The following is an 11,052-nucleotide window of genomic DNA, read 5'->3' on the forward strand; positions in this document are numbered from 1 at the left end:
ACCCAGCTGTTTAAGAAACAGATCGCCAGGCCCTACACCAGTCCTGAGGAATCAGAATCCCAAGTATAAGGTCTAAATAGGCCATCATCCTGCAGCACCTGGGTGGTTCAGTCAGTTCGGGTTTGACTTCAGCTCAGGTCATGATCTTAGGGTCCTAGGATTAAGCCCCACTTCAGACTCTGTGCTCAGTGGGGAGTCTGCTTCTCCTGCCTCTGCACTTCTCCTGCTCATGCTCTCTTTCTCTCTCAAATAAAGAAAATCTTTAAAAAGAAAGAAGGGAAAAAAATATAAAGAAAGAAGGAAAGAATGAATAGGCCATCATCCCAAAAGGCTTAGTGAAGCCTAAAAGGAACAAGAATAAAAAAGAATTCCAATGCAGTGGAAATAACTGCATTGGCCTTTTTCCAGCTATACAGCAATAAATAGTAACTTTAATAAAACACCTAATATTTCCCCTCTGTGTTATTTATTTAACGTAGTTTAAGACACCAAGTACTAGCTTATAGTGGTTATAGTTTTATATATTAAATGGCTATGCTGCTTTTCAGAACTTGGCTTTTTCAACTCACATTTTTAAAAATATATTAAAAATGTATAAAATGTAATAAAACTGTAAAAATTATCCTATACACCTATACAATTATTTTGTATACATCTATAAACTTTAAAAATTAAAGTACAATTGACATTGAGTAAAAGTCCCTCTATTTAGGGTACAGTTCTGTTTTGGAAAACACATATGGTAGCATAATTAATGCTAATTAACATCTACATTACTCCCTCAAATGTCTTTTTTGCACTTTCTACAGTCAGCTACTTCCTTATGCTGATATATATATTTGCTATATTGATATATTTTCTCTCTATAGATTTGCCTTTCCTGAAATGTATAAATGGAATCATACCATCTACAGCATTCTGAAACGGGCTTGTTTCACTCAGTATAGGCATTTGAATTGTGTCCATCTTGTGTGTATCAGTATTTTGATCCATTTGATTATTGAGTAGTGGTCCGGTGTATGAATATACTGCAGTTTGTTAATCCATTTTCCCACTGAGGGATATGTGGGTTATTTCTGGGTTTTGGTTATTACAAATAAAATTATAAATATTGTGGACATATTTCCCTGTGAACACAAGTTTTCATTTCCCTTGTGAAAATACCTAGGGGTTGGATTGCCAGACCATGTGATAAGTATATGCTTAACTTTATACGAAACTGCCAAAATATTTTCCACAGAGACAGTATCATTTTGCATTCCCACCAGAAAAGTATAAGAGCATCACCTGTTCCACACCCACATCAACACTTGGTATCTTGGGATCCCTGGGTGGTGCAGCGGTTTGGCGCCTGCCTTTGGCCCAGGGCGCGATCCTGGAGACCCGGGATCGAATCCCACGTCGGGCTCCTGGTGCATGGAGCCTGCTTCTCCCTCTGCCTGTGTCTCTGCCTCTCTCTCTCTCTGTGTGTGTGACTATCATAAATAAATAAAAATTAAAAAAAAAAACCACTTGGTATCTTCCATTTTTATTTTATTTTTTTCTTTGCCATCTTATTAAGTGTACCGGTAGCTCATTGTTTTTTGTTTACATTTTCCAAATGGCTAATAAAGAGCATCTTCTCCTGTGCTTATTTACCATCTGCCATCTGTAAATCTTCTTTGAAGTGTCCAAATTTTATGTCCATTTTTAAATTTTGTTATTTATATCCTTATCTCTGAGTTTGTGGGCTTTCTACATACAAATAGTTTGCCAGCTATGTGATTGCAAATATTTGTTCCCAGTCTGGGGCTCATCTTTTTTATTCCTTTAATGTTATCTTCCAAAGAATAGAAAATTCTAATGAAGTATAGTTTATCATTTTTTTTCTTTTGTGCATCATGCTTTTGGTGTGAAAGTAAATTTTTGCCTAACTTAAGGTCACAAGGATTTTCTTCTAGAAGTTTTATAGTTTTAGGTGTTATATTTAGGCCTCTGACCCATTTTAACTTTTTTATATATTAACTTTTTTATAACCCATTTTTTTTTATTTGGTGATAGACTTTAACCTATATAAAAATAACCATAGGTAAGGTTTATTTCTTACCTATGGGTGTCCAGTCATTCCAATACCATTCACTGAAAAAACTATTCTTTCTCCCCCTGTGTCAAAATCATATTGATCATATATAAGGTGGTCTATCTCTTGGATGTCTATTCTGTTACGTTGATCTATGTATCTGTCCTTTTTTGAATACCATCCTGTCTTGATTACTTTAGTGTGAGAGTGTTTAAATCAAGCAATGATTGTTTTAGCTATTCCAGATCTTTGCCTTCCCATATAAATTTTAGAAATGGCTTGTTGATTTCTATTAAAAACTCCTGTAGGATTTTGATTGGAATTGCTTGGAATCTGTACATGGGTTTGAGGACAATTGATATCTTAACAATATTAAGTCTTCCAATTCATGAACATGATATACCTCTCTATTTATGCAGATCTTCTTTGTTTCTGTCATCAGTATTTTGTAGTTTCAGCATACAGGTCTTGTATATATTTTGTTGGATTATTACCTAAGTAATATCATAGGTTTTGGTGATAGACTTTATTTCAATTTCTAACTGTTCATTGCCAATATATAGAAATATAATTGATTTTTTATATAATTAATCTTATATCCTACAACTCTGATAAATAGTTCTAGTAGCTTTTTTATGGATTTTGGGTGATGGTTTCCTACATAGACAATCTTCTTTTCTGTGAATTGAGATGGTTTTATTTCTTCATTTTCAATCTGTATGTCTTTTATTTCTTTTTCTTGCCTTAGTGCAGTGGCTGGGACTTCTAGTATAATTCTTAAATATGAATGGTGAAAATGAATATCCTTGCCTTAGTCTTAGGGGGGAAAGCATTCAGTTATTTATCACTGAATATAAAGATAGCTGTAGTTTTTTTGTAGATCCTATTAATAAGTGGAAGAAGTTTCCACTCTTAGTTTGCTGATGGTTTTAATCATGAACAGATGTTAAATTCTATCAAATTCTTTGTCTGCATCTATTGGGATGAACACATTTTTCTTCTTTAGTTTTTGGATGATTTTCTTTAGTAAACTGGTGATTTACATAGATTGATTTTCTTTTTTAAAAAAAACTTACTTGAGAGAGAGCATGAGCATAAATGGGAGGGATGGGCATAGGAGCATAGAAGAAGACTCCCACTGAGCTAGAAGCCCAATGTGGGGCTTAATCCCAGGACTCCTGAGATCATGACCTGAGCCAAAGGCAGATGCTCAACCAAATGAGCCACCCAGACATCCCCATAGTTTGACTTTCAAATATTGAACCAATTTTCAATCTCAGGATAAATCTTACTCTGTCATAATGCATTAGGCTTTTTATGTATTGCTAGATTCAATTTGCTAGTATTTTTTAAAGGGTTTTACAATTATTTTCATGAGGAATATTGGTTGTAGCTTTCTCTTCTAATTAAGTCTTTGTATGATTTGGATATCAGGGTAATGTCAGCCTCATAAGATGAGTTTGGAAGTGGTCTATCCTCTTCTATCTTTTGGAAGGTTTTGTTTTTAATATTAGTATCATTTCTTCTTTTCTATAGTATCTTTATTTTAAATTTAAATACAATTGGCCAACATATACTATAACACCCAGTGCTCATCACATCAAGTGCCCTCCTTAGTGCCTGTCACCAGTTACCCCATCCCCCCACCTACCTCCCCTTCTGCAACCCTTTGTTGCTCAGAGTTAGTCTCTCATGGTTTGTCTCCCTCTCTAAATTTCCCCACTCAGTTACCCTTCTTTCCCTTATAATCCCTTTCACTATTTCTTATATCTCACATATGAGTGAAACCACATGAGGATTGTCTTTCTTTGATGGTATCATTTCTTCTTTAAATGTTGTAGAATTTGCCAAAGAAGCCATCTGGACCCAGAGTTTTAATTTGTCAGAAAGTCTTAATATAATTCCCATTTTCTTTAATAGTAACCTGAATAGTGATCTTAGGTAGTTTTCATTTTAAGGAGTGAGTCCATACCATCTAAGTTGTAGAATTCACAGTTATTAAAAATATTCCTTTATTATCCTTTTCAACGTCTATAAGGTCTATAGTGATGTCCCCTCTTTACTTCCTAATATTTGTAATTTGTGTCTTTTTTTTTCTTGGTCAGTTTGTCTAGGGGTTTGTATTAGTTATTTATTGCTTTATAACAAATTACCCCTACACTTAGTTGCCTAAAACAACAAACACTAACTCACAATTTCTCAGGGTCAAAAATCTGGGAGTAGTTTAGCTAGTTGGTTCTGACTCAGCATTTCTCAGGAGGCTGCAATCAAGATGTCAGGTGGAGCTGTGGTCATCACGTTTGACTAGGGCTGGAGAATCACATCCAAAATCATGCACAGGGCTGTTAAATGAAGGCTTCAGTTCTTCACCACATGGGTATGGCATAGAAGCTGACTTCTCCCAGGACGACTATTCCAAGAAAAGAGAGCAAGAGAGAGGGTCTAAGTCTTTTGGAAGTAGCATGCCATCACTTCTGCTATATGCTATTGGTCTCACAGATCAACTCTCAATGTAGAAGGGGACTCCAAAGGTTATGAATAGCAGGAGGCAGGGATCATTGGGGGCCATTGTGGAGGATGGTACCACCAGGTTTATCAATCTTATTGACCTGTTCAAAGAACTAGCTTTTGTTTTCTTTGATTTATCTCTATTATTTTTCTGTCCCCAGTTTTATTGATTTCTGCTCTTATCATTATTACCTTCTTTCTGCAGATAGATAAATCTTACCGAGAAGATGTGTACGATCTCTTTCCTGGGACATTCCAAACCATTGAGCTGTTTGCAGATCACCCAGGAACATGGCTGATACACTGTCATGTGTCTGACCACATCCATGCTGGCATGGAGACAACCTACACAGTCCTTCGGAACATAGGTACTGTTTTCTGTCAGTGATGAAGCACCAGGCTTCCTGTAGGCCCTGTAGGCACAAGAGCCCCCAAGGGCTCAGAGTCAAGTAAGAGAGATAGACATGTAAGTAGTAACTGTAATAGAATATGATACAAGCCAACAAAGAGTGCAGAGTACAAGGCTCAGCGGCAGCAGTAGGAGGTAATGATTAACAGTGTGGGATATAAGCAAACATTCTAGAGGCTATAATGCTTCAGATGGATCTTAATGGGTGAGTAGAAGCTTGAAAGGTAGATGGGGTAAGGACAGCATGTGTACTGGTATGAAGTAGAACATTGAGAATTTAAGAAAGACCTGCAGATACAAATGGGATAAAGTCCTCATTGGTAAAATGACATGACTCTTGAAATACCTCATGTCATGAAAAGAATCTACTTCTGTTGTTTATAAAACAATCAACTTGTCTTCCTTGTCCAGACAACAGGATCCCTTACTCTACCAAGTCTCCATCTGGAGGAGCGTCCGCCCCAGCCACAGTGCCCTCCAATGGTAATGATACCCTCCCTGAATCCCACATGTGAACAGTCAATGTTCACTCCCTAGGGAAAGGCAGAGGACTGACACCTCACTCTTCTTTCCACAGAAGAACCCGGCAAGGAGCAGCTCTATTTCTTTGGCAAGAATCTGCATCCTAGGGGAGCAAAAGCAGCCCTGGTCATCCTCTTCATCATTGGACTCCTCTTCCTTATCTCCACGGTGATTCTTTCCCTCAGATTGCACTCTGCAAAGAAGCAGGTTGCATATCGGCAAGTTCAGTCCTGCGCACTCCCCACAGATGCTCTGTGAACCAACTGGTCTTCCTTAGCAGTGAAACTGGACAAGGCATCGTTAATCAAGAAAGGTTTACATTATATCTTGGATCAGGCTCTGATCCTCCAGAATACAATCAAAGCAATTTGCTTTTACTTATTTATTTTTCAATGGGCTGTGAATAATCCTCAGGTATAACATACAGAAAGAAGAACAGGTGTGACTGAGAAAACACAGTATGTTTTCTGAATGAATTTGCTGACACGGGGAAAACCTCTGAAAGATATCTTTTTTTCCATGTTTCATAATTCTCAGATTAGACGGTGGGTGCTTCCTTAACCAATCATCCACATTCCTAGATGGAAGGCTTTGGGAAAGAGTTATACTGCCTCAGACACCTAACTGGAACGTTGCTGACTTCTTCAACACAGTTGTGTAAGATGTTTCCCTTAGTCGCTCCAGAGAAAATAACTTTCTGAGGAGTTCATGGAAATGTCGAAATTAGCATCTGCTGATAAAATTTGATCAAATGAAGTTGTTGAAGGCTTCAGTCAGCTTTCTTGGCCTTTTCCACTTGAATACAAATAGCCTGTGCACTGTTTGCCATAGAAGGCAAAGTTATCAGCATTTAAAAAAAGATTGCTGCTATTTTTATGCAAACCTGTAGAGGTGCTTTAATGCTTACAACTCACTTCATGTTACGTTTTCACAATGTTTCCAAGGCAACGTTTGTTGTTGTTGTTGTTGTTGCTGCTGTTTTCCAAAGTCACCTAGAAAATTTGTATTTGTATTTCAGGATGTGGAGGGCTGGAAGCTATAAAAAAGCAGGCTAGGTTCTCCCACTGTGAGGCAGAGAATCCCTAAAAGTTTAGTGGGAGCTTCTACGTGGGAAGGAAAGTTTGTAGGAGGCGAGTCTGGACTTGAGCCCTGAGTCTGATTTTTCACCTCACCTAGCAAGATATTTCCAAAGTCTGCATCTTCAAGGAGATAAAAACAGTCTGGTTTTTGTGACTGGTTGGGAGAAGAGATCTCACAAAATTCTTGATTCCATGCTTCTTAAAGACAGCTCTTTATGGGAGGAGAAAAAAAAGAAAAAAGAAAAACCTAGAAAACAGTTTTTAAATCATTAAATTGGCTTTGAAGATATACATTACAGTTTTCAAGGCTCACGTGTAAAAATAAAATATCGGACAACTAAACTCAACCCATTACAAGGCGATCCATACTCTGTATGCATGCCTAAACGTTAGGTTAAGATAGATAAAAGCAACTTTGCTTATTACTATACTGAGAAATTGCCCTTAGCTCAGGGCAAGATGCCCTGCGATGCCAATGTCAATGCCAGATGAGTGATATCAGTACATTTGCCTTAGCAGATTCATTTGGATGTCCAGGTGAACAACTAGAACCTAAAAAAATACTCTGGTGGAGGGACCTTTCATACTTTCTCATCTTCATCTTGGTGAGGGGGAACGAGTAATTTGATAAAAGTTGTACTCTTACATAAAACAGGATGCCAATGCTAATAGTTCTGTTCTTAGTTTGCTTGAATGTCATATCAAACAGTGTACCCAAAAGATTTTGAATTCCAGCCTGCTTGCCACTGATAATGTGATTTTGTAGTATGTGCTCTACAGTTTTCATGCATGTGTAGGCTGTATAATTTCATAGTAATAATTGTGATAAATGCCTTATTTATAACTCACCTAGACAACAAATTATTCAGTTTTTTCCTTTTCTCTTAGTCTATTTTTTTAATGAAATGAAACCATAAAGTAGTTTGATTACACCATTTCTCTTTTTAATAAAGTTTCAAAGATCATAAGATAGCCGTTTGCATTTTTTTTCACTAAATATTATGGATCACTAGACCTAGGGCAAGGGGTTCCTTAAAGGAGACTTGTCTTTTAGATATTTAGCAACTATCCTAGCTATACCTGCTAAAGGAAATGAAACAAAATAACTACATCTCTGCAAATGATAGGACTCTCCTTGAATATTGTTTCCTCAAATGTACCATACTCCTTTCCTTGCTTCAGTCCTTTAAGAAAATCAATTACATTTAGATACATCTCCTGTTACAATGGAAGAGGTGTCCCTATTCCTATTAGGTGGGTCTCTTACTTGGCTCTGGACTTTATCTCTTCTTGCTTTCTCAAGGATATCAGTGGTACCCACCATTAGCAAACAAACAGAGACATCTGGGTGGCTCAGTGGTTGAGCATCTGCCTTCAGCTCAGGTCATGATCCTAGGGTCCTGGGCTCGAGCCCCTGGGATCCCTCCCCCTCTGCCTGCTGCTCTCCCTGCTTGTGTTCTCTCTCTCTCTCTCTCCCTGTCAAATAAATAAATATTTTTTTTAAAAAAACAACAAACAGAAGACTGTTGTCATTAACTTCATAACCCTCTGTAACCCAGTTAGTTTCTCTGTTCCTTTGATAGCAGAATTTTCTGCCTGTATCATGCATGCTTCAACCTTTTCCAGTGACTTCCAATCCAGCGTACCTCACTCCCACCTCCCCGTCTGCTGGGATGGGATCAACCACAATACCATTTCCAATGGCTTCTTTCCCATCTTGATCCACTTCACCTCTTTGTAACAATTGATAGCTTCTTCCTTTGAAACACCCTGTAGTTCCTTGGCTTTTCCACGTGATCCCTGCCAGCCCTCCTTCTTTGGTTGCTTTTTCTTTTCAGTCTCTCGCTAGCTCTTTGTGTCCCATCTCACTGAAATGTTGACATGCCTCAGGGCTTGACACTGGGCCCTCTTCTCTTTTTTGCTCTCTGAGGTAGGCTGAATAATGTCCCCAATGATTTTGTGTCCTAATTGCTGAACCCATGTCACTTTAGATGGCAAAAAAGACTTTGCAGGTATGATTAAGTAAAGGATCCTGAGATAGATGTCTCGGATTGTCCATAAATAAAAGTTACAGCATCCGTCTAAAAGAGAGCCAGAGAGAGATGTGACTATGGAAGAAGGCCAAGTGATAAGTGAAGTAGGACACTATGCTGCTGGCTTTGGAGATGAAGGAAGGGGCCACAAGCCAAGGAATGCTGCTCTAAAACCTGGGAAAGGCAAGGGAACAGATTCTCCCCCAGAGCCTCCAGAGAGAGCTTGGCCCTGCCAGCATCTCATATACCAGTAAACATGATTTTGGATTTAAGAGCTCCAGAACTGTTAAGAGAATAAATGGGAGTCATCACATTCGTGGTCATTTGTTACAGCCTCCTCCCTATATTATTTTATCCAAATTTGTGAATCTAAAAACCATCTTTAGGCTAACACATTAAAAATGTGTTTAGACTGCAGGCCACAAATCCTGCTTAAGCAGGGTCACTGCATCAGTCTCCCAACCATCCTCTCTGCTGTCACTACTGTCCCTTCCCACCACTCTACACAGCTGCAGCAGTGTTCTTCCAAATCTGATCACATCAACTCCCTGGTTAATACCTTTCAACGTCTTTCCATTTCACTTTTAATTCTATCCAAACTCCTTACCTTGGTCTCAGGCCCAGCCTGATTTGGCCCATGACCACGTCTCTGACTTCATTTCCAACTCTTCCGTGCTTTAATTTTGATCAGTTCTTGTGCCCTGCTAGTTCCTTCCTGCCTCAGGACCTTTGCATGTGCTACTTTTTAAGCCTGGAATACTCTTCCTCTCTAGCACCCTCCTCCCCCTTCTTAACTTTCCTAGCTCATCTGTGAGCTCCTCAGACTACCCTCTCTAAAGCAGATCCCTCCCCTATGTCCACTATTTTCCTTTGTAGCACTTCTCATGGGACATGAACATTTTATCTTTGTTAGTTTGATTTTCTTCTGCCTCTTTGGCTGCAGTGTAGGCATCATGAAAGCAAAGACTCCTGACCTGCTTTGCTCATTGCTGCATCTCCAGCACAGACCAAGTGCAGATATATAATAATTGCTCAGCAATATTACTTGAATAAATGTATAAACAGAACAGACAGTGTAGTAGGCTTGACTATTCTCACTTTGAGTATTTCGGCTGCAAAAAGTCTCATGTTCAATTGTCAAATGTCATGGGTCTGAAACAAAAAGAAAAAAAAAAACAACAGATTCTGGGACAGTGGCTGTGAGAACAGCTACTCTGGCTTCCTTCTAATAAATGACACTGGACCAAGGGTAGGGGCTGGGGGGACATGAGAGGAGCATGTGTTATTCAACCCTAAATGCACCTTACAATTAGAAAAAAAAAAAGCAATGTCATAAAAAATAAGGAAAGTCTAAGAAACTGTTGCAGCTAGGAGGGCCTCCTAAAAATTAAGGAGATATGAATAAACTAGATTTTCATTAATATTAATGTACCAGCATCGGCTCATTAGTTGTAACAAATGTATTATACTAATATGTTAACAAGAGGGGAAAATAGGCTCAAGAGTGGGAGTATATGGGAACTCTCTGTATCATCTCTTCAATTTTTCTGCATATCCAAAACTACTCTTAAAAATTAAAGTCTATTTATTTTTAAGAGGAGGGGATGAGGGGAGGGAGAGAGAGAGTCTTAAGTGGGCTCCATGTCCAGTGCGGAGCCTGACTTGGGGCTCTATCTCACCACCCTGAGATCATGACCTGAGCCGAAATCTAGAACCCAGATGCTCCAAAGTCTTCTTTTTTTTTTTTTTTAAGGCAATGTTACATATACTCTTGTGTGACACCTTAAGCTTCTGAGATTGGTAATGACAGCTACCAAGGGTTCAGTGCCCAGGATGTGGCATGCACTATTACATACATGTAATCCTCAGAACAGCCCCATGAGGTAGGTGGTATTATCTAAATAAATAAGGAAATTGAAACTTAGAGATTTCCAGTGATATATCCTTGGTCACACAGCAAATTTGGGTGGCAAATCCTGGAGCTGAACCCAGGCTCTTGCTTTTTTACTGTGTCCAGAAAAAACCTGGCACATGTTAGACTGATGTGATTTTTTTTTTTTGGTAGGAAAAATGGCTCCCTTTGTCACCCTCCTCTGTGTCATTCATCTCTATCAAAGACAGCGCACCAGTTTGGGTTCTTGTTATACTTCATGTGCAAAATTTCAACAGCCTTTCACCTGGCCTCCCAGCCTCCACTCAGCATTCCCCATCCATTTTATACAGGGCTGGAAGATTAACCCTTTTAAAGCCCAACGCTATTTGTATCACTCCCCTCCCCAAACTGCCTAATGCCCAGGGGGGAAAAAAAGTTCAGACTACCTTCTCTGGCCCAACCTCTTCATCTTTGACTCCCTCACCTTCATCTTCCCTATACCAGTGTCAGACTTCTGTACTTCCCACGTCCTAACAAGTTCTCTTTCTTGCCTCTATTTTGAATTCCAC

At 38.8% G+C, this 11,052-nt stretch overlaps 1 protein-coding gene across 1 annotated transcript in view; it reads left to right on the forward strand.

Moving 5' to 3' along the window:
* The window catches only part of HEPHL1 (hephaestin like 1), a 91,949-nt gene extending 81,665 nt beyond the window's left edge, over positions 1-10,284 (forward strand). Inside the window, exons 18-20 of the mRNA XM_041730146.1 lie at positions 4,773-4,935; positions 5,388-5,459; positions 5,554-10,284. Coding sequence (XP_041586080.1) covers positions 4,773-4,935; positions 5,388-5,459; positions 5,554-5,756 — 438 coding nt within the window. The 3' untranslated portion in view covers positions 5,757-10,284. The remainder of the gene's footprint in view (positions 1-4,772; positions 4,936-5,387; positions 5,460-5,553) is intronic.
* The last annotated feature ends 768 nt before the right edge of the window (positions 10,285-11,052 follow it).

This window comes from Vulpes lagopus, chromosome 15, assembly GCF_018345385.1.
Source record: "Vulpes lagopus strain Blue_001 chromosome 15, ASM1834538v1, whole genome shotgun sequence".
In the NCBI taxonomy this organism is placed as follows: domain Eukaryota; kingdom Metazoa; phylum Chordata; class Mammalia; order Carnivora; family Canidae; genus Vulpes; species Vulpes lagopus.